The sequence below is a fragment of the Sciurus carolinensis genome, chromosome 9 (assembly GCF_902686445.1).
Source record: "Sciurus carolinensis chromosome 9, mSciCar1.2, whole genome shotgun sequence".
NCBI classification, from domain to species: Eukaryota; Metazoa; Chordata; class Mammalia; order Rodentia; family Sciuridae; genus Sciurus; species Sciurus carolinensis.
In genome coordinates, this window is record NC_062221.1 from 28,598,615 (window position 1) to 28,620,670 (window position 22,056).

General features: G+C 39.0%; 1 protein-coding gene across 1 annotated transcript in view; it reads right to left on the reverse strand.

The window, feature by feature from the left end:
- The window catches only part of Iho1 (interactor of HORMAD1 1), a 31,396-nt gene extending 11,595 nt beyond the window's left edge, over window positions 1-19,801 (reverse strand). The window contains exons 1-4 of the mRNA XM_047565101.1: window positions 19,771-19,801; window positions 10,280-10,350; window positions 8,242-8,416; window positions 6,879-7,042 (exon numbers count right to left, since the gene is read on the reverse strand). Of these exons, the coding sequence (XP_047421057.1) occupies window positions 6,879-7,042; window positions 8,242-8,416; window positions 10,280-10,335 (395 nt within the window). The 5' untranslated portion in view covers window positions 10,336-10,350; window positions 19,771-19,801. The remainder of the gene's footprint in view (window positions 1-6,878; window positions 7,043-8,241; window positions 8,417-10,279; window positions 10,351-19,770) is intronic.
- Window positions 19,802-22,056: the final 2,255 nt, after the last annotated feature.

The following is a 22,056-nucleotide window of genomic DNA, read 5'->3' on the forward strand; positions in this document are numbered from 1 at the left end:
AGAATCAATCCAGGAAATCCAATATATTCTCCAAATTGGAGATCCAAAAGAGAGAGAATGAAAATAGAAGTAGATTTGCAAAAATATAATGCAGTTGTTCCTCAATACCCATAGGGGATTGCTTCCAGGACCCCTGCAGAAAATAAACTCTGAGGATGCTCAAATCCCTTATATATAATGACATAATATTGGTATCTAATCTATATATATTCTGTAGTATATTTTAAATCATTTCTACAGTACATATTTGTTTGTTTGGCACTGGGGATTGAACAACTGAGTCCATCCCCAGCCCTTTTTTACATTTTATTTAGAGACAAGGTCTCACTGAGTTGCTTAGGCCTTTACTAAGTTGCTGAGGCTGGCTTTGAACTATTGATCCTCATGCCTCAGCCTCCCTAGCCACTGGGATTACAGGCATGTGCCACTGCACACAGTTTCTACATTATTTGTTATAACACAATGTAATTCTTATGTAAATAGTTGTTATACTACATCGTTTTAGGAATAAGGACAAGGAAAAAAGTCTGTACATGTTCAATTACAGACATAATTTTTTAAAATATTTTTTTTCTTTTTTCAGTAGTGGGGATTAAACCCAGAACTTTACACATGTGAGGCAATTGCTCTACTATTGAGTTACACTTCCAACATTTTAAAAATATTTTCAATCCATGGATGGTTGAATCCATGAATGTAGAAACCCATGGATATGGACAACTGACTGTACAAGAAGAAATTCATAGAACTGAAGAATGAAAGATTGAAAGGAACTACCCAATGCTCAGGCATTATGATATGCCACATGCACATTACTTTCAAATTTCAAAACTCTATAAATTATTAGAAGATTCTACAAACTTCCAGAAAGAAAGCAAATGAATACTAAAGATCAGGAATTTGAATCACATCGAATCTCTTATAAAAGCCACACAAGAAATGATAACCCAATGAACAATGCCTTAGAAATTTTGAGGAAAAATTGTTTCCAATCTAGAATTCTACAACCAACCTAATTTGCAATAAAGCACAAGCATGTCAAGATCTCAAAAAATAGTTTAGGCCCCATATTATGGTTTGGATAGGAAGTGTTCCCCAAAGACTCATGTGTTACAGGTTTGGTCCCCAATGCAGCCATGGTTCAGAGGTGGGGCTTTTGGGAAGTGACTGGATCATGAGTTGCTCTAACCAAATCAGTGATTTAATCCACTGATATCTGAATTAACTACTAGGAAATGGTGGAAACTGTAGGCAGGTTGGTCATGGTTTGAGGAAGCAGGCCACTGGGGATATGTCCTTAGAGACTCTATCTTATCCCTGGCCCTTTTCCCCTCCTTAGGACACCATCACCACCACCATCTCCACCTGCCTGTGTTACCATGCTGCCATGAGCTGAGAAGCTTTCCTCTGCCACACCCTTTTGTCATGATGTTCTGCCTCATCTCAGGTCTAAATTAAGGAGCCAGCCTGACATGAACTGAAATCTCTGAAACCATGAGCCAAAGTAAACTTTTCCTCCTTTAAGTTGTTTATGTCAGGTATTTTGGTTAAGCAACAAAAAACTAACAAACTCCATGCACCTGTCCTCCTGAAATCTCTGGATTATATGCTCCACTAAATCAAGAAGTAAACATAGGATTGTAGTAACAGAAGATCCAATATGGAAAAGAGGAAGTAGGAATATCTCATGATGGTGAAGATAGGATTCAGGATGACAGCTATGCTGCAGACCTAGAGGTACCAATGCTTCTACAAAGAAAATGCTAAAGCTCCAGTGGACTGGTAGCAGTGTCCTGGATTACACTGGGTACAGTGGAGGGGGAGGTCTGGTATACTCTGCATGGCAATGGAGAATGAAGAGTACAACAGAATTTGCACTATACTAATTCTGAGACTTAGTTTGGGGAATCATCCATGGCGGTGGCGCTTGGCAATTGTGTGAGCCTGGCAGAGACTTCCAGTGGCTTAATTTTTTTCCTTGGAAATCAGAATTCTTTTTTTTTTTTTTTTCTTTCTTTCTTCTTTTTTTTTTCTTTCTTTCTGAATGCATTGTCACCAAGATAGATGACATTCCCAGACTCCTTTGGAGGTGGATATGTTCATGTGAGTAAATTTTAGCCAGGATAAAAGATAAGTAGCAGTGTTGCATTCAACTTTCAGGAAGGGTCCTAAAGAGAAGGAAAGATACCCTTTTTCCTTCTTTCATCCATTTACCATCTGGAAGTACGATGTTAACAATTGGAGCTCCAAGGCTGGGGTTGTGGCTCAGTGGTAGAGTGCTTGCCTGGCATGTGTGAAGCACTGGGTTGAATTCTCAGCACCACATAAAAATAAATAAATATAATAAAGGTATTGTGTCCATGTATAACTAAAAAAAAAAATATATATATATATATATATATATATATAAAACAATTGGAGCTCCAGCAGCCATAAAGTAATCTGAGGACAGGAGCCACAGGGATGACAGAAAAGAGTGCTGGGAGGACCCAGGTCCTTGAGGACCATGGAGCCACCATTCCAAACATTTCAAGATGATTCTTGAAATCACCACATGTCTTTTAAACAACTATCTTTTAAAATCCTCTGTTATTATGAATATGAGTGTGTATCTGTTATGTATAGTTGAATGTAAGTCTAACTAATAAAATACATCACTCAATATCCTTTTAAAACATGTAACTTTGTTTTTAAAGTAAGGTATGAAATTAATGTATATGTGTATGGTTCTGAGTTTTGTAACATATATTTAGGATTTGTGTAACTCTATCACCCCACCCCTGCAAATTCTTCAGGAGATTGCTTCGTAGTAAGCCTAGCCCACACACCTAATCCTTGGTAACCAAGGATCTACTCCTCGTTCCTATAGTTTTTGTCTTTATCAGAATGTCATACAGGTACAAGCTGAGTTGGCACATACTTGTAATCCCAGCAACTCTGAATGTTGAGGCAAAAGAATTGCAAGTTTGGAGACAACTTCAACAATTTAGTGAGACCCTTAGCCACTTAGTGAGACCCTGTCTCAAAATAAAAAATAAAAAGGTCTAGGGATATAGCCTAGTGGGTCCCTGGGTTCAATTCTCAGTACCAACCAAAACAAAACAAAAAGAATGTCATTTAGGCAGAATCATAAAGTAAGTAACCTTTGGAACTGATTTCTATCACTCAGCATAATGCCTTTGAGATTAATCCATATTGTTGTGTCTCTACAATTGTTCATTCATTTTTATGGCTGAACAATACTCTATTGTGTGGATGTATTATAGTTTTTTGTTTTTGTTTTGTGGTGCTAGGGATTAAACCCAGGTCTTCATGCATGCTAGGCAAACACTCTAACACTGAGCTATACCTCCAGCTGAGGATATACTATATAGTTAGTTTATCCATTCATGCACTAAATGGAATTTAGGTTTTGCCCAGTTTTGGTAATTACAAACAAAACTGCTATAAACATTAAGTATAGATGTTGTTTTCATTTTTCTTGGGTAAATAACTAAAAATAGAATTGCTAAAACATAGGAAGTTATATTTTTAAAAGTTTTTTAGATGTTGATAAACCTTTATTTTTATTCATTTATTTATATGCAGTGCTGAGAATAGAATGCCAGGCAAGTGTTCTACCACTGATCCACAACTCCAGCCCTGGGAAGTTATATTTAAATTTTTTTTTTTTTTTTTTTTGCGGTGCTGGGGATTTGAACCCAGGGCCTTGTGCTTGTGAGGCAAGCACTTTACCAACCAAGCTACATCCCCAGCCCTTATATTTAAATTTTTTTAAAAAATTTGGTACTGATGATTGAACCAGGGGTGTTTTATCATTGAACTACATTTCTAGTCCTTTTTTACTTTTTATTTTGGAACAGGATTTCACTGCCCAGGTTGGCCTCATACTTGGTAATTCTTCTGCCTCAGCCCCCTGAATTGCTGAGACTACAGGCATGAACCACCATGTTCAGCATTAGGTTCAGTTTTATATAAAATGTCAGACTTTTCCAGTGGCTGGTATTGATTGAGAATTTTCAGTGTCAGGAATTGAACCCAGAGCCTCACATGTGTCAGGCAAGTGCTTTACCACTGAACTATAAATGGGTATGGTAGTACACACCTGTAATCCCAGCAATTCTTCTGCTGAGGCAGGAGAATTACAAGTTTGGGACCAGTCTGGGCAATTTAGGGAGACACTGTTCAGACTTTTTTTTTGTACTGGGGATTGAACCCAGGGGCACTTAACCATTGAGCCACATCCCCAGCCCTTTTCTGTATTTTATTCAGAGATAGGGTCTCCCTGAATTACTTAGGGCCTCACTAATTTGCTTAGGCTGGCTTTGAATTCCTGATCCTCCTGACTCAGCATCCTGACACACTGGGATTATAGGTTTGCACCCACTTCAAAGTAAAATTTTTAAAGGGGTGGAGAATGTGGTTCAGTGGTACAGAAGTTGTGTAGCATGTGTGAGACTCTGGGTTCAATCTCTGTGTGTGTGGGGTTCATATATTATTCTGGGTTGGGACTGTACCTCAGTGGTGAAGTACTTGACTAACATGACCAAGGGTATCCCCAGGACTGCAAAGCAAAAAAAACAAACAAAAAACCCAGAAAGAAAAAGAATACATGCATTATATTCTTTTTGTTGTTGTTGTTGTGCTGGGGATTGAACTCAGGGCCTTGTGCTTACAACTGAGCTATATCCCCAGCCCCATTATATTCTTTTATTTAAAAAATTGTATTTTTAAGGCCTTTATTTATTTATTTATTTAATATGGTGCTGAGGATTGAACCTAGTGCCTCACACATGCTAGCCAAGTGCTCTATCACTGAGCCACAACCACAGTCCATCCATATGTTATATTCTTTTTTTTTTTAATTTTTATTTTTATAGATGGCATTTTGATTAATTATATACAAATGGGGTACAACTTTTCATTTCTATGGTTGTACACAATGTACATAGGATAATAATGTCTATCTCAGTCCACTATCTTTCCTTTCCCCACCCCCTCCTGCCCCATTTTCCTCTACACCATCCAAAGTTCCTCCATTCTTCTCTTGCCAACTCCCTGTCATGCCCCCGTGTATTATATTCTTGATCCTAAAATAAATGTTATTTCACATCCTAAACCTGATGATGTGAAAAGGCAATAAATTACAGGGCAAAATTTTGGACAGAATCAATATAACATTACTTATAAGAGCAATTCTCTTTAAGAAATCCTCTAGATTTTACTTTTCAGAAAAGCAAAGTTGTGGCAGCCATCTACAAACCTACCACAAATCACACTGAAAGCAAATAAAGAGCCAGGCATGATGGTGGTGCAGGTCTGTAATCCCAGTTACTTGGGAGACCGAGGCAGTTACTTGTAAGTTTGATGCTAGCCTAGGCAATTTAGGGAGACTGTCTCAAAATAAAAAAAGTACTGGGGATGTAGCTCAGTGGTAGAATGCCCCTGGGTTCAATTCTCAGTACCATCAAAGAAAGAAAAAGAAAAAAGAAAGCAAATAAAGAGTAATTATTAGAAAAAGGTAAAAGTAGCCAGGCACGGTGGCTCACACCTATAATCCTAGCAGCTCTGGAGGCTGAGGCAGGAGAATTGTGAGTTAAAAGCCAGCCTCCGCAATTTAGTGAGGCCCCAAGCAACTTAGCAAGACCCTGTCTCTAAATAAAATTGTAAAAAGGATATGATCAAGTGTCCCTGGATTCAATCTCTGGTACCAAAAAAAAAAAAAAAAAAAAAGACAACAACAAACAAAAAAAAAAAAAGAAAGAAAGAAAAAGAAAAAGGCAGGAGTTATATTGTTTTATTTCATTTATTTATTTATTTAGGTACTGGGGATTGAACTCTGGGGCACTTAACCACTGAGTAATAATATCCCTAGCCTTTTTTTTTTTTTGCAGTGCTGGGGATCGAACCCAGGGCCTTGTGCTTGCAAGGCAAGCACTCTACCAACTGAGCTATCTCCCCAGCCCCCCAGTCTTTTTTATTTTATTTTATTTTTTAGAGGTTGAAAGACATTAATTTTTATATGTGGTACTGAGAATTGAACCCAGTGTCTCACACATACTAGGCAAGCACTCTACCACTGAGCCACACCCCAGCCACCAGCCCTTTTTTTGAGTTATTATTTTGAGACAGGGTCTCTCTGAGTTGCTTAGGGCCTCACTGAATTGCTGAGGTTGACTTCGAACTCACAACACTCTTGCTGCAGCCTCCCAGGTCTCCAGGATTACAGGCGTGGGTCACCATGCCTATGCAAGAGTTATTTTATATATCAAGCTAAATAGGCTGAGTGATGTCCAGATAGCTGATGAAACATTACTTATGGGTGTGTATGTGAAGGTGTTTCCCTAACAGATTACATTTGAATTGGTAGGCTGAGTAAAGAAGATAACCCTTATCAGTGTGCAAGGATATCATCTAATCTGTTGAAGACCCAAATAGAATAAAAAGACAAAAGAAGGGCAAATTCACTCTCTCTTCTTGAGTTGGAATATCTATCTTCTTAGACATTGGAGCCCTTGGTTGTCAGGCTTTAAAACTCCAGGACTTACACCAGTAGCCACCACTCACCTTCCCCCTCAGGTTTTCTGATTCAGACTGAATTACACCAGTGGCTTTCTCCTGGTTCTCTAACTTGCAGATGACAGATTATGGCACTTCTTGGTCTAGACAATCTCATGAGCCAATTCATCTAATAAGTAACTTTTTTTCTTTGTTTCACATTCTCTGTAGACATATAAATCTTACTGATTCTGTTTCTCTGGAGAACATTGACTAATACATGCTATCATACTGAAATTTAATTATTTGATTACTGATACACCCTTTTGTTTCCCTCAGAAAAACAGTAGCTGCCTCATCCACTTGAAAAGTTTGCATACCTGTCACATTGATCTTTTGTCCTTTTGTTTTTCTCCTCAAATTGTGTCAAAAGACCTTTTGATTTTCCAACTGGCAAAGGAAGAGAAAATAGGCCTACATCTTTTGTATCTCCTCCAAAGAGCTGGGGTTTTGTCTGGTACTTTGTGAAAATACTAGGTTCACTCTATTAAATAAACAAAAAAATCAATAAATCATTTCACACATAAAAGTTCATGACATTCACTATTTTTTGTATAGTGCAGAATCACATTTAAGTGCAAACCATATTACTAAAAACAATATAGCATGTAGCATTTTTAAATTTTTATATGTAACAGAAAATTATATTTACAATAAAGCAACTTTTTATTAATAGTTTCCTCCTTACCAGCAAAGATATTTAAAATATCAATTAAAATTGTTTTAAAGGTAATTGCATAAATTTACAGGCAACAACAGAAAATTATTTATGCTATCTCTGAGATGATGTATTAAAGTTTTCATATGAATAAATTTAACTCAATTTGCTATTTTTGTCTGCTAGTAAATTAAAACACCTATTGATAAGTTTGACATGGATTGTATAATGGTCATGCTGGAATATGGTGAGCCATTTTCTGTATTCAAGGATTCAAAAGACTCTTCCTCCTTTTGGCCCTTAATTCATTAAAGGCCTCAGTTTCAAAAAAATCCTGTTTCAAAAAAAATCCTTATTTTTTCCTTCTTCAAGAATATAATGTAGCTGGGTACAGTGGTGCACACATGTGCACACATCCCAGCAGCTCAGGAGACTAAGGCAGGAAGATCTGAAGTTCAAACCCAGCGTCAGCAACTTAGTAAGACCCTGTCTCTAGATAAAATATAAAAAGGTTGGAAATGTGGCTCAGTAGTTAAGGACCCCTGGGTTCAATCCCTAGTACCAATAATAATAATAATAATAATAATAATAATAATAATGTAGTATAGTTGACTGAAATCTACTATGTGAAGTTAGGAAAAAAGTTCATTTAATATAAAATTTGTTACTTTATTCCTATTATATGTAAATTATTTTTTCTTACAAAATTTTCACAAAAAATAGTAAGCCTTGGGCTGGGGAGATAGCTCAGTTGGTAGAGTGCTTGCCTTGCAAGCATAAGGCCCTGGGTTCAATCCCCAGCATCGCAAAAAAAAAAAAAAAAAAAAAAAAAAAAAATAGGTAAGCCTTTCCTTAGAAGCAGTCAAGGGACTAATAGTATTCTACTCTGAGTAGGAGAATTGCAAGTGTAATATTTTTTTTTTTCATTTCAGACCACCAAGTCAAATCTAGTAGCTTTAGAGATGTATGATTCTACTATATATTGTTGTGAAATACATGAAGAGAAATTCTGGAAATAGACTCACATCTAGAGAATTCTGTTGTGACTGTTTTGGATGTCTCAAGTGGGCACTGAAATCCAAGGGTGCTGACAGAGTCTCTGAATTTTCTGGACAAAACTGAGATCCAAAGAGGAATTGGGAATCACTGAGAGAAGTATAATCAGTCTGATTATTATTCCAGTTAGAAGACTTAGTGGTCCTAAAATAAAGCAAGATAAGTGTATTAAGGGAACACATAGCCTAAACAATGAAATCATAATTTACAACTGTTGATTTCAGAATATTCTGGGCAGAGTGCTAACTTATTCTAACTTTCAAGTCCCCTGTACATGGCCAGTACTATCTACAAAAAGCACAAAAAAGGAGCTGGAGCCGGTCGTGATGGCCCTGGCCTGTAATCCCAGCAAATCAGAAGGCTAGGGCAGGAGGATTGCAAGTTGGAGGCCAGCTTCTGCAACTGAGCTAGACCTGGTACCAAAAAGAAGGGAAGGGAAGGAGGAAGGGAGGGACAGAAGGGAGGGAAGGAAGGAAGGAAGAGGGAGGAAGGGAGGAAGGAAGCAAGCAAGCAAGCTTGGGATATAGCTCAGTAGAAGAACAATTGCCTAGCATGCTCTAGGCCCTGGGTTTGATCCCTAGTACCACAAACACACACACCACAGAAGGAAATTTTGAATACTACACATTTTATTATAACCAGTATAAGAAATACCCAGGTGCTTGGGCTGGGGTTGTGCTCAGTGTAGAGTGCTTGCCTGGCATGTGTGAGGTACTGGTGTTCAATTCTCAGTCACCGCATATAAATGAAATAAAAGGTCTATCAACAACTAAAAAATATATATATTTAAAAATTTTTTTTTAAAATACCCAGGTGCTGCAAGAAATGAAACGTGTTTGAATGCATGTGGGCAAGTCAAACTTTACTTCTGCCACAAGGCATTCTAGGGAACTTGGATAGCAAGTACACCTGGGTGGGCAATTTTATATCCCTAACACTACTCAGCCCTTTGCCCTGATTAGAGGACATGATTGACTAATTTTAAAATTAGGACCAGCAAAGACAATAATTAAAATGGCTACAGTTGGATCCAATTAGGGCTAAATACTATATTCTCTCTCTTGATTGAACCCAGGGATCCTTAACCACCAAGCCACAGACCTAGCCCTTTTTATTTTTTATTTTGAGACAGTGTCTCACTGAACTGCTTAGGGCCTTGCTAAATTGCTGAGGCTTTGAACTTGTGATCCTCCTGCCTCAGACTCCTGAGTCACTCACTGGGATTATAGGCATGTACCACCACACCCAGCAGCTAGGGTGACTCTGATCTCCACAGTACCTAAAAATTACACTACGCAAACAAACATATATGAACACTGACTTGATTTTGCTCCTTGGTATTTTCAATAGAGTTGTCCCAACTAAGGTCCATTTCCAGATGTTGGACTGTGTCTGATTCTCATAGGTCCAGCCCACAGGAAACAAAGTCATTGCTCAGTTAACACATGAATTAACATCACTTTTGTAATCCGAAAATGGGCAGGAGGAAAAGATACAGGAAGGAGCAGTGGTGACAGGATTAGAAGAGACAATACACCACGGCTGGGCGTGGTGGTGCATGCCTGTAATCCCAGCAGCTCAGGAGGCTGAGGCAGAAGGATTGAAAGGTCAAAGCCAGCCTCAGCAATTTAACGAGGCACTAGGCAACTCAGTGAAGACCCTGCCTCTAAATAAAATACAAAATAGGGTGGGGATGTTGTGGCTCAGTGATCGAGTGTACTGAGTTCAATCCCTAGTACCCCCACCTCCAAAAAAAAAAAAAAAAAAAAGAGAAGAGACAGTACAGGGCATTTCTATCACTATAACCTAATAGGAAGGGGACCTTCTTTCTAGAAATCAATTAAGATCCTCTTTTTTTAAATTGTAGATGGACACAATACCTTTTATTATTTATTTTAATGTGGTGCTGAGGATAGAACCCAGTGCCTCACATGCTAGGCAAGCACTGTACCACTGAGCTATAACCACAGCCTTTTAAGTATCAGAGAGTATAACCAGAAAACTTACCCAGGGTCTGAGGGAATACTGAGCATCTCTTTGATATTCCAGACATTAAAATTCATTTCTTATGATTATCTCTATAGAAAGAACAGAGGAATATTAATTAAGAAGGTTAACATGATATATTTTCCAAAGATTATTTTACTAGTAATCTTACTATATGTAAATGAGGACATTTCAACAGTTACAGTCCCATCCAGTTGATGAAAATTTGTATTATCTATGTGCCAGATATAGGTCATTTTCTGTCGTTAAATTGCACACAACTGGGTGCAATGATGCATGCCTATAATTCCAGAGACTAGAGACTGAGGCAGGAGATTGCAAATTCAATGGCAGCCTCAGCAACTTAGTGAGACCCTGTCTCAAAATTTAAAAAATAAAATAAAAAGTTCTTGGTGTATAGATCAGTGGTATAGGGTGCTCCTGGGTTTAGTTTCTAGTATTAAAAAAAGTTAAAAAAAAAAAAAGGAAAGAAAAAAATTTATACAAATTCCCACTTAACACCAAGGAATGCCCAAAATCACCTGTAAAACTGTAAATTCGCCTTGCTCTGCTCCTTGCCCTTTTCTCTTGTTCTCCTATGAATAATCCACTTTTAGGAAAGAACCAATAAACCTCATCTTTCATTACTCGATGCAATAAATGACTTAACCCATTACCTCTGCCAAGAAGACTAGTTTTCCTGAGAGCATAGGATATTGGAATGCCAAGAGAGTTGTAGAATTTGGGCAATAAAGAAGCTAGATGAAGAGGGAGTGCTTTGGGCAGAAGTGTCTTCCCATACCTCTTAAAAGCAGTGCCTTCTCTGCCTACTTTGCCTACTCTATTCAATAAGGACCTATCATACTACATACCACAGGTCATTATGATGACCATAAAGCCTGGTATGGAAACTGATAGTTATTAGCTGTTTCTTAATTACTTTCCTTTCTCAAATGACTTCTGGGACTGACCACATCCACCTGCTTTCAGTTCATAGAACTCCATATAACAGATCATAAACTCTCACATTCATCCCAGCTGTGAAAAACGTTCCTGCAGGGTTGAAGCTAAGTATTACAGTTAATTTTTTTTTATCTCAACTCTCCTAATCACAGTTTAGATAATTTCTTCTTTGTAGAATAATGCAATATTGCTTTCCCACAAAGCAAATAAGTGTGTATTTTTGTTGATCTTTTTTTATGGTACTGGGGATTAAGCCCAGGGGTACTCTACCTTTAAGCCACATCCCCAACTCCTTTAAGCATTTTATTTTTTCTTAAATTTTGAGACAGTGTCTTGCTAAGTTTCCTAGGCTAGCCTCAAGCTTGTGATCCTCTTGCCTCAGACTCTTAATCACTGGGATTACTCGTGTGCACCATTGCTCCTAGCAAGCAAATAATTGATACCTCAGAGTGAGATGAGAACTGGAAAAAAAATGCATTTTAAAAAACAGCCAAGCCAGGCTGGGGCTGTAGCTCAGTGGTAGCGCGCTTGCCTAGCATGTGTGAGGCACTGGGTTCTATCTTAGCACCACATAAAAATAAATAAATAAAATAAAGGTATTGTGTCCATCTAATAGATATGGAGAAAAACAAAACAAAACAAAACAAAAAAAGCCCAAGATAATGTGGCCTGGGAAAAGAGAGTGAAAAAAGAAGACCATGCACTGACAGCCTTCATCTCCCAAGACAAATGTTTTCCAGGTGCTGGCTTCAGCTGGAAGGAGGTGTTTTATTACCCTTAAAGTAACAGTCTCTAGGAGGTCTTAATCTCCTTCAAAGTAAATCCTCTCCAGACAGTGCCCACAGAACCCCAACCCAAACAGCTCAAATTCCTGAGTGCCCAAGGTAACTGATATGTTCATTAGACCACGTCTCAAAATTACTTACATAAACCCAGTCCCTTTCTTTGTCCAGTGGCTCATTTTCCACTAGGGAAGTGGGTCCACTGATGCCATTTCATCCCTGCATCCCCTGTTCCTGGGTGAAACTTTGTTCCTGAATAAACAGCTGAGCTGATTCATGAAATTTGTGTCCCTCCTGATCTTTTTGTGCTAACCATTTGCAATTGATAATATTAAAAAAAAAAAAAAAAAAAAAAAAAAAGGGCTGGGGTTGTGGCTCAGTGGTAGAGCACTTGCCTAGCATGTGTGAGGCACTGCATTGGGTTTGATTCTCAGCACCGCATATAAATAAATGAATAAAATAAAGGTTCATTAAAAACCAGTTGGAGGAATATGAATAATTACTTAAAAACAAACAAACAAAAACCAAGCCAAGAACAGTGGCATGTAATCCCAGCAGTTTGGGAGGCTGAGGCAGGAGGATTGAAAGTTTGAAGTCAGTCTCAGCAATTTAGAGAGTGTCTAAGCAATTTAGTGATACCCTGTCTCAAAACAAAAAATAAAAGGGACTAGGGATGCGGTTTAGTGGTTAAGTGCCCCTGGGTTCAATTCCTGGTACCAAAAACAAACAAAAACCCAGCTACATTACAAGATGGGTTCACTAGTGAATTCTTTGAAACATCTGAGGAAATAATTATACCAATTTTCTACAATCTCCTTCGAAGATAGAAATTCTGGGAATACATTCTAACTTATTCTATAAGACCAGTATTACCCCAAACTACAAAGACATTACAAGAAAACTATAGACCACCATCTCTCATGAGCATACATGCAAAGTCCTCAATAAAATATGAGCAAGCAGAATTCAACAATTTATAAAAAAGAATTATAAACCATAACCAAGTGGGATTTATTCCAGACATCTGAGACTGTTTCAACATACAAAAATCAACTGGTGTAATCCACCACATCAACAGGTTAAAGAGGAAAAATTACATGATCCAATCAATAGATGCAGAAAAAGCATTTGCCAAAATCCAACACTGATTTATGATTTAAAAAAACTCTCGGGCTAGGGAGATAGCTCAGTTGGTAAAGTGCTTGCATTGCAAGCACAAGTCCCTGGGTTCGATCCCCAGCACCGCAAAAAAAAAAATAAATAAATAAATAAAAAATAAAAACAAAAACAAAAACTCTCAGCAGCTGAGTGTAGCGTGGCACAGCTGTTATCTTAACAACTCAAGAGACTGAGACAGGAGGTTGAATATCCTAGGCCTGCCTTGGCAATTCAGTGATACTTTGTCTAAAAATATTAAAAAAAAAAGAAAAGAAAAAAAGGCTGGAGATGTAACTCAGTGGTAGAGTGCTTATTTAGCATATGCAAGGCTCTGGGTGGAATCCCTAGTACCAAAGTGAGGGAGGGCCTCTCAAACCAGGAATAGAGGTGAAGTCCTTAACTTGATGAAGAACAGTTTCAACAAATCTAGAACTAACATCATATTTAATGGTGAAAAACTAAACTCGCCTGCTAAGGTCAGGAATAAGGTAAGGCTTTCCCTTCTTATCACTCCTTTTCAACATTGTACTAGAAGTCCTAGATAGTCAAATAAGATGGAAAAAAAAAAAAAAATAGAAAGTACACAGAATGGGAAGGAAGAAATAAAACTGTCTTTGTTCACATATTATATGATTGCCTTTTTAAAAATTTTTTTATTTTTATTTTTGGTACCCAGGAATTAACTCAGGGGCACTCAGCCACAGAGTTTCATCCCCAAGCCCTATTTTGTATTTTATTTAGAGACAGGGTCTCACCGAATTGCTTAGTACCTCACTAGCAATCCTCCTGCCTAAGCCTCTGGAGCTGCTGGGACTGCAGGTGTTTGCCACCGTACCCAGCTATGATTGCCTATTTTGAAAATCTAAAAGAATTGACAAAAATATTCCTAGAACTGATAAGTGATTATACTGAGGTCATAGGATACAAAATTAATATACAAAGTCAATCACTTTTCTATATACCAATAATGAACAAATAGAATTTAAAATTAAAAAACAATAACATTTATATTAGCACTAAAAAAAATCAATACTTAGGAATGACTCTGACAAAGTATATACCAAATATATTTAAGAAAAGCTATAAAATCCTAATGATTAAAATAAGCAAAGATAATACAATTAAAAAAATAGTCTTTCAACAAATGATGCTAGATCATGCAAAAAGAAAATGAATTTAGACACATCTTGTACCTTTCACAAAAATTAGCTCAAAACAGATTTTAGACTTAAATAAAATGCAAAACTATAAAACTCCTAGAAGATAACGTAAAGGAAAATCTAGATGACTTTGGGATAGGGATTAGTGGTAACATTTTAGATACAATGTCAAACATACTATCCATGAAAGAAACAACTGATAAACTGGATTTCCATTCAAATTTAAAACTTCTATCTGGGCACAATTACACAAGTCTTTGATCCCAATGTCCGCGGAGACTGAGGCAAGAGGATCATTCAAGGCCAGTCTCAGGAACCTAGTGAGATCCTCAACAACTTAGTAAGGATGAACAACTGTCTCAAAATAAAAAATAAGGGCTGGGGATATAGCTCAGTTGGCAGAGTGTTTGCCTTGCAAGCACGAGGCACTGGGTTCAATCCTCAGCACCGCAAATAAATAAATAAAAAATAAAAAAGGACCTGGGATATAGCTCAGTGGTAAAGTGCCCCTGGGGTTCAATCCCCAGGACAAAAAAATTAGAAAATTAAAAACTTCTTTGTGAAACACATTTTCAAGAAAGTGAGGGCTAGAGTTCATTGTAAAGTATTTGCATTGTATGTACAAGGCATGGAGTTCCAGGTTTCACCCCCAGCACAAGAAAAGCAAGAAAGGAAGGATGGATATGTCAGGAGAGGAAGTAAGGGAATCTGAAATGAGAAGACAAGCTACAGACTAGGAGAAAATCTTTTCAAACTTTTGTTTTTGCAGTACTGGAATTGGATCCAGGGACCCTCTACCACTGAACTACAGATATCCCTACACCTTTTTGTTTTATTTTACTTTCACATAGGGTCTCACTAAATTATGGAGGCTGGTCTTGAACTTGAGATCCTGCTGCCTCAGCCTCCCAAGTTGCTGGAATTATATCGTGCATTGCCATAGCCCAGAAAAAGTCATATCTAATGAAGGACTAGTATCCAAAATATACAATGAATTCCATTTTTGGTGCTAGAAATCAAAATCCAGGGTCTCACACATATTAGGCAAACACTCTACAACTAAGCTACATCACTAGATCTGAAAAAAATCTCTTAAAACTTAATAACAAACTGGGTGTGGTGGTACTCAGGAGGCTGAGACCAGAGGATTGCAAGTTTGAGGCCAGGCTAGACAACTTAGGGAGACTCTGACTCTAAATTAAAAATAAGAATGTGAGGACAATCTGACTGAGATTTCTGTCACCCCATTGATCACTAGGATTGATTTGACTGATCTGGCTGGCTAGGTGGGTGTCTGCTTCCTCCCTCACTGCTCCATGTACTAGATCAAACAGTATGACCTTCCCTGTCAGAAGAGGATAGTTCTTTGGTCAATGATATTTGAATAGCTGAGCTCACCTGCTAGAACCTCCAAATAAGCTCTAAAGTTAAAGGGCTGGGGATGTAGCTTAGTGGTAGAACACCCTCGGGTTCAATGCCCAGTACCTCAAGAAAAAAAAAAAAAAATGTAATTAAATAAATAAAAGAGGTGTAAGCCAGGCATTGTGGCAAGTACCTGTAGAGCCAGCTATTCAGGGGGCTGAGGCAGGAGGATCATTTCAGGCCAGCCTGGGCAGCATACCAAGACACCAACTCATAAATTAATTAATTAATTAATTAAAAAACAGAAGAGGTATATTTATGTAAATACAAGCCTTACATTTTTTTCTTTCCTACATACTATCAGAAATTCCTCCTTTTAGGATTTAGATGTAGAATTTAAACAATATTACATCACTACATCAAGGCCATTATTTAATGTACCTCCATACCTAAATTCATAAAACCTCTATCATCTTTCATCTCTCAGTTGACAGAAGACTAATTTATATAGCTCATGTCTTGGGGTTTAGAATATAGTAGTTTCCTTCTTATCCTAGTGGGATATGTTCCAAGACCCCCAGTGGATGCCTGAAGCCACATATAATACAGAATCCTAGAATTTAATGCCTTTTCCTTTTTTTTTTTTTTTTTTTTTGTACTAGGGATTTAGGGATTGAACTCAGGGGGCTTTACCACTGAGCTATATTTTCAGTTCTTTTTATTTTATTGATTTATTGATTGATTTAGTTGTAGTTGGACACAATACCTTTATTTTATTTTTATGTGGTGCTGAGGATCAAACCCAGGGCCTCATGTGGGCTAGGTGAGCACTCTCCCATTGAGCCACAACCCCAGTCATACTTTTTATTTTGAGACAGAGTCTCGCTAAGTTGCAGAGCCAGGTCTAGAATTTGTAATCCTCCTGCCTCAGTCTCCTGAGTTGCTGGGATTAGGGATTACAATTTTTTCCATCTTAATCAACCATTTACCATCCATTGTAGCCATAACTTTTGCAGTCTGAAGAGTGACAACAAAAATTAGCATGGATTTTTCTTTCTTTCTTCACAATTTTATGGATAGAAAATTCATTCTTACTGCGTATCTTAGCAACCTCAGAAATACGTGTTTTTTTTTTTTTTTTTTCCTTTCCTTAAGTTGGAAACTCTCACGTTTCCACTTTGAGAGCACTTTACACCCTTTGTTTGCATTTCTGAATTAAAGCATTGCTACTCTTGCACTTTGCAGCCACTGTCGGGTAAAATAAGGGTTACTTGAACACAGCACTGAGATACTGTGAGAGTTGATCTGATAACCAAGAGGACTACTAAGTGAATAATAGGTAGCATATACAGTGTGGATACACCAAACAGATGATTTACCTCCTAAACAGAAGGAAGAGGGACAGCAAGAGATTTCATCATGCTACTAAGAATGAAGGAAGACCACGTGCGCTGGCACATGCTTGTAATCCTGGCAGCTAGGGAAGCTGAGACAGGAGAATTGAGTTCAAAGTCAGCCTCAGCAGTTTAGCAAGGCACTGAGCAACTCAGGGAAAATATAAAATATAAAAAATATAAAATATTTTAAAAAGGGGCTGTGGATGGTTGAGCACCCCTGGGTCCTGGGTTCAATCCCCCATACCATAAAAATTTTAAAAAGAATGAAGGAGAGCCCAATAACAGACCTTATCAACCTCTCCCCCCCCCCCCCCCCGAATTTGCCTTTTAATTTTTTTTTCTTCTGAGTCACTTTCTTCTGCATTTACCCTGGATTCCAGGAACAACAGGCTTATTCATAAGCATCTTTATAACAAAGGACTGAAACTAGCCTCAAGCAATGGTGAAACTCAAAGTACAGAATGCCCTATGAGATTACCTTCCTAAGAACAATTACCCCATGAGGGAACTAAGGCTGCCCACTTAAACAGGAGCAATCATTTCAGGATGGGCACCAAATTGTCCCCTGAAGTGACGATGACCTTCCAGAACTGGTCCTGAGATAATGATCAAACTGACCATGGCCTGACCAGAATGATATACTCTACCAGTTATGCTAACTGCCCACCTATGGAAGCCCCAATCCTTGCCTTTGTTTCCCTTTTCTATAAAACTTCAAAGTCTCTGTCAATCCCTTAAAGACAGATTTTTGGTCACTATACCCCTATATCTGTTCTTCCCAGTGTGGTCACAGTAATTAAAACCTTTCCTACAGAAGGAAGACCAGTAGAGTACAGGAGATAGGGGTAGGAAGAAGGAGAAGGAAACGGGAAGTAGTTGAAGGATTATGGAAAATAATATTCCTACAAAACAGTTCCCCCAAGAAAAATGGAGGGACAGTGTGACTCGGGAGTGGGGAGTTCAGCTTAATCTCCCTGCTTGATACAACCCACTTCAAAACTGCCTGCTGCCTAGACCCTTGCTTAGAACAATTTCAGTACCCTGAACAGTTCTGCACTCTGAACAAATTCTTTGGCAGGGCCAGGCACAGTGGTGCATGGCTATAATCCCAGCAACTCAGGAGGTTGAGGCAGGAAGATTGAGTTCAAAGATAACCTCAGTAACTGCTGCATTTATATTTGCTCTCTGCCTTCATACTCAGTTCTGTGCCTTTAAACCCTTTGGTCACCATTAACCCTTTCTTAGCCTTCCGTAACCCATATATCATTATGTAAAGTTTGTTGTGTGACATTATAGATTAGTAATTAAGATTGGCATGGAATAAAATAATTTATTATTGCCTTGGTCATGACACCAAGTGAACCAAGAGTATTTTGGTCAATTAAAGCTGATGAAAGTGATGTAGCTTGTGAATTTATTCAGCAAATTCTCACATTGAATAACAACACAAATATGTCCTATGTTGATGCCATAGTTTGCCCATGACACTGCAGTTGACCATGAATAACTAAAATTACAGAAAATGAAATTGTGGCTAGGGGGACTACTGAACACCCAGGGAGTCAGAATCTAAACTACTCCTAATCTTTAATGTGTTAGAGTACTTTGGGTTCAATACTCAGCACCACCAAAATAATAATCTTGATAAATACACTCTTGTTCTCCCAACTAAATCTAAGGACCACCTGGGTTTATCTGTTGTGCATTTACCTGTCTCCATGCTACCTGTAAAGGCCTTTAAATTCCCAGTGAGTAGGAGGTCCCATCTGCCAAAAGCTGTCCTTGAAGATGCTAGTAGACACCAGTAATGAAGAGATAGTCATTCTAAGGTAAATGAGAACTTAAATGTATATTTAAAATTTTCAAGGGCAGAGTTCCCTCCTCACCTCTCAGCCCTAGCCCTATTTAAAAAGCCCGAGAAATGCAACTATTTCTACAAAAAGGTGTCTGGCAGGGTGTAAGCAAGAAGGGGAAACCACCTTTAACAGAGAGGATGGCCCTGAGGGGCACAGACTTCTCCATTTGACTTTTTTTTTTTAAAAGACAGGGTCTCGCTAAGTAGCTGAAGCTGACCTCAAACTTGCATCCTCCTGCCTCAGCCTTCTGAGTCACTGGGATTACAGGCATGTGCCACTGGGCCTGGCCTAACTCTGGGAATCTTAGTGTGAGAACCTCCAAATGCCCCGTTCGCTCCTCCAGTGTAGAAAAAAGGAAGTCTCAGCTAGGGGGAGCCGTCCTCTCTCATCTTCAGTCTCTTTTCAAACTGGAGACACACTCCGAGCTCCTAGACGACAACATTATGACGTGTTTTCCAGAGGCCTCCAAAGAATTTCCCGTAATAATAATCAAAGACAAATCCCAGTAAGCTTCCCTGGGTCCCTATTCACTTTGATTTCCCAGGCTGACTCTTCCTCTCCCAGGGGAAGCCGCAGCCTCTGATGGAAACTGCTCTTCAAAGATGAGTACACAAGTCATCTCCTTCAAGTACCAGAGCGGACCTCAGCCACAGAGAGATAAAAAGCGACGAGGAACTTTAAAGCTAGTCTCAAGTGCAGAAGCTAAAGTCTCAGGAAATCCCTCGAGGTTCCCCGGAATTCCAAGCCCGTCCCCAAGGGCCTGGTGGGCCCCCTAACCCCACCCCCTACCTCCTCCCACTCCGTTTCCACCCCTCCCAGCCCTTTTTTCCCCACCTCTGGCGGCTGTCACGCGCCGAACTAGGGCTGTGGGGTCCGGGCTACAAAGATGCCTAGTTCAGACAGAAGCTGCCAAAGCATGCGCGGCCCCGCCCCCAGGACACGCTCTGACCAATGGGGATTCCACTCCATCCCTCAGGGCTCCGCCCACTGCGGTTTCTGGCTAACGGTTTTAACGGTCCTAACGGTCTTAACCTGCAAGAACCACCACCCAGCCGGGCGGCCTACCTCTCACCACACATAGCCGCAAGGTACACCCAACCTACATGTAACCCAGTGAGAATTATCTCACACCCCCACACTCTCATCCCCGCTGCCTGCTTGCCACCTGACCTTCACCCCATTGTGTATGCAGAAATCAAAGAGGCCCTGAATCCCAAGAATGGGGAGGTGCCTCTTCTAAAGGCAGCATGTGAGGTGGACCAGGTGGCCGAAAACTAGGACGTGGCTGGGGTTTGGATGGTGGAAGCAAGGGCAGAGATGGGGAGTGTCTGTAACAAGAGGACTGTAGTCTGATGGGGACACCGAACTGGAACTCTGGAAAAGAAAGAAAGGAGGCAAGACACTGAGGTTCCTGGCCTGCTGAATGCTGGAGTGGCATCAGGGCAGTGACAGCAGGTGTAGGGCAGAAAGGCTTTAACTCTGCTTCTGATGGTTACAGATGACATTGGAAGCAATGAGACAGGATGAGTTCATCAATGAAAGAGTATAGATGAAAGAGATTGAATTGAACCCTAGAAGGTGAACAACTATAGTTTTGACACCTCAGAGATGACAGAAAAGCACGCAAAAGATGGGAGCAACCATGATCCCCTGCAGGAAAAACAGTGTCTAAGAGGCAAGTGTTGGAGAGACAGAAAGATGTTATTTAGTGACCAAAGAATGGAGAAGAGGGAACTTAACTTAAAAATCAGCTTCTCAACCTCAGGGGTTTGATGGGTTACAGATATAGGATAAGAATAATGGTGGAGATAGAGGGAGAGAGTGGGAGAGAAGGGAAGGAGGGAGGGAGCCGGGGAGTGATGTGTGTTAATAAGGGGGAAAAATATTCATGTAGTTTTTTGGGAATAGGCAGAGATCTTTTAGAAACTCAGGTGCCAGCTTTTTTTAATCCTTACACAATCTGGTGTTTTCTGCCCATGGCAGCTGGTAGGTGTCATTTGACTTGAAAAATGGGGGAGAGGGGTGGTTAGCAAGTCCAAGTCAATTTAACCTTGTACTACACTTCCAGACAAAACATTTCTCAAATATTCAACATGTCTACATGCAGAGCTGAGTAGAAATCTGACCCACAGGTAAGCAGCAAAATAGACACAATACAAAGGCAATACCATGTCAAGTCTGACATATCTGTGGGCCCAAGTGAAGAGTTCATATTTTCAACAAAAGCAATCTTCAAATTTGTGGAAAGTAACCTAGACAACTGTTATCATAAAACACAACTGAAGTGACATCTACAGCAAAACTAGTGAGAGACTAATAATGTATCACACAGCTGTGTAACCTCCAAAATTAGTGCTTTTAAAGTCAACTAAGAGCAAGCAAAGGTATAGGGTTTACTTAGGGTTTTCTTCAGCAACAGAGAGACACCAAAAGAGTGAGCTTCTCCGGGCTGGGGTTGTAGCTCAGGTGGAGTATTTGTCTAGCATGCGTGAGGCACTGGGTTTCATTCTCAGTACTGAATACAAATAAATAAAGGTCCATTGACAACTAAAAAATATTTTTTAAAAAAGAGTGAGCTTCTCTGGAAGTCATCTGAAACATACTTCAAAAGAGGAAGAAATCAGGGCTGGGGTTGTATCTCTGTGGTAAAGTGCTTGCCTAGCATAAGTGAGGCCCTGGGTTCGATTCTCAGCACCACATTAAAAACAAAACAAAGGTTAATTTTTTTTTTAAGCCTTTTGACTTTTTATTATTCAAAGAAGCTTCATTTTTTATTTGACTTTCTGACTCTGTTCTTGTGCCTTCAACACTTTCACAATGATAGGGTTAAATTCTTTAAAAAAAAAAAAAAAAAGAAATCAATGTAACAAGTTGCTGATGTTTCAAGAAAGATGAATGAGAATTGCTGGCGATCTTGGCAGGAACATTTTCAGTGATGTAGTGGAAACAAAAATCTGATTGGTGTGAGAATTCGAAAGACCAGGAAGAGAGATTTGGTATCTCCATATAATAAATAAAACAATAAGGACTGAACAACTCCATGCAGCAATATGAATAAATATCAATTATACTGAGTGAAAACCAGACACAAAAGAATGCATACTGTGTGATTCTATTTAC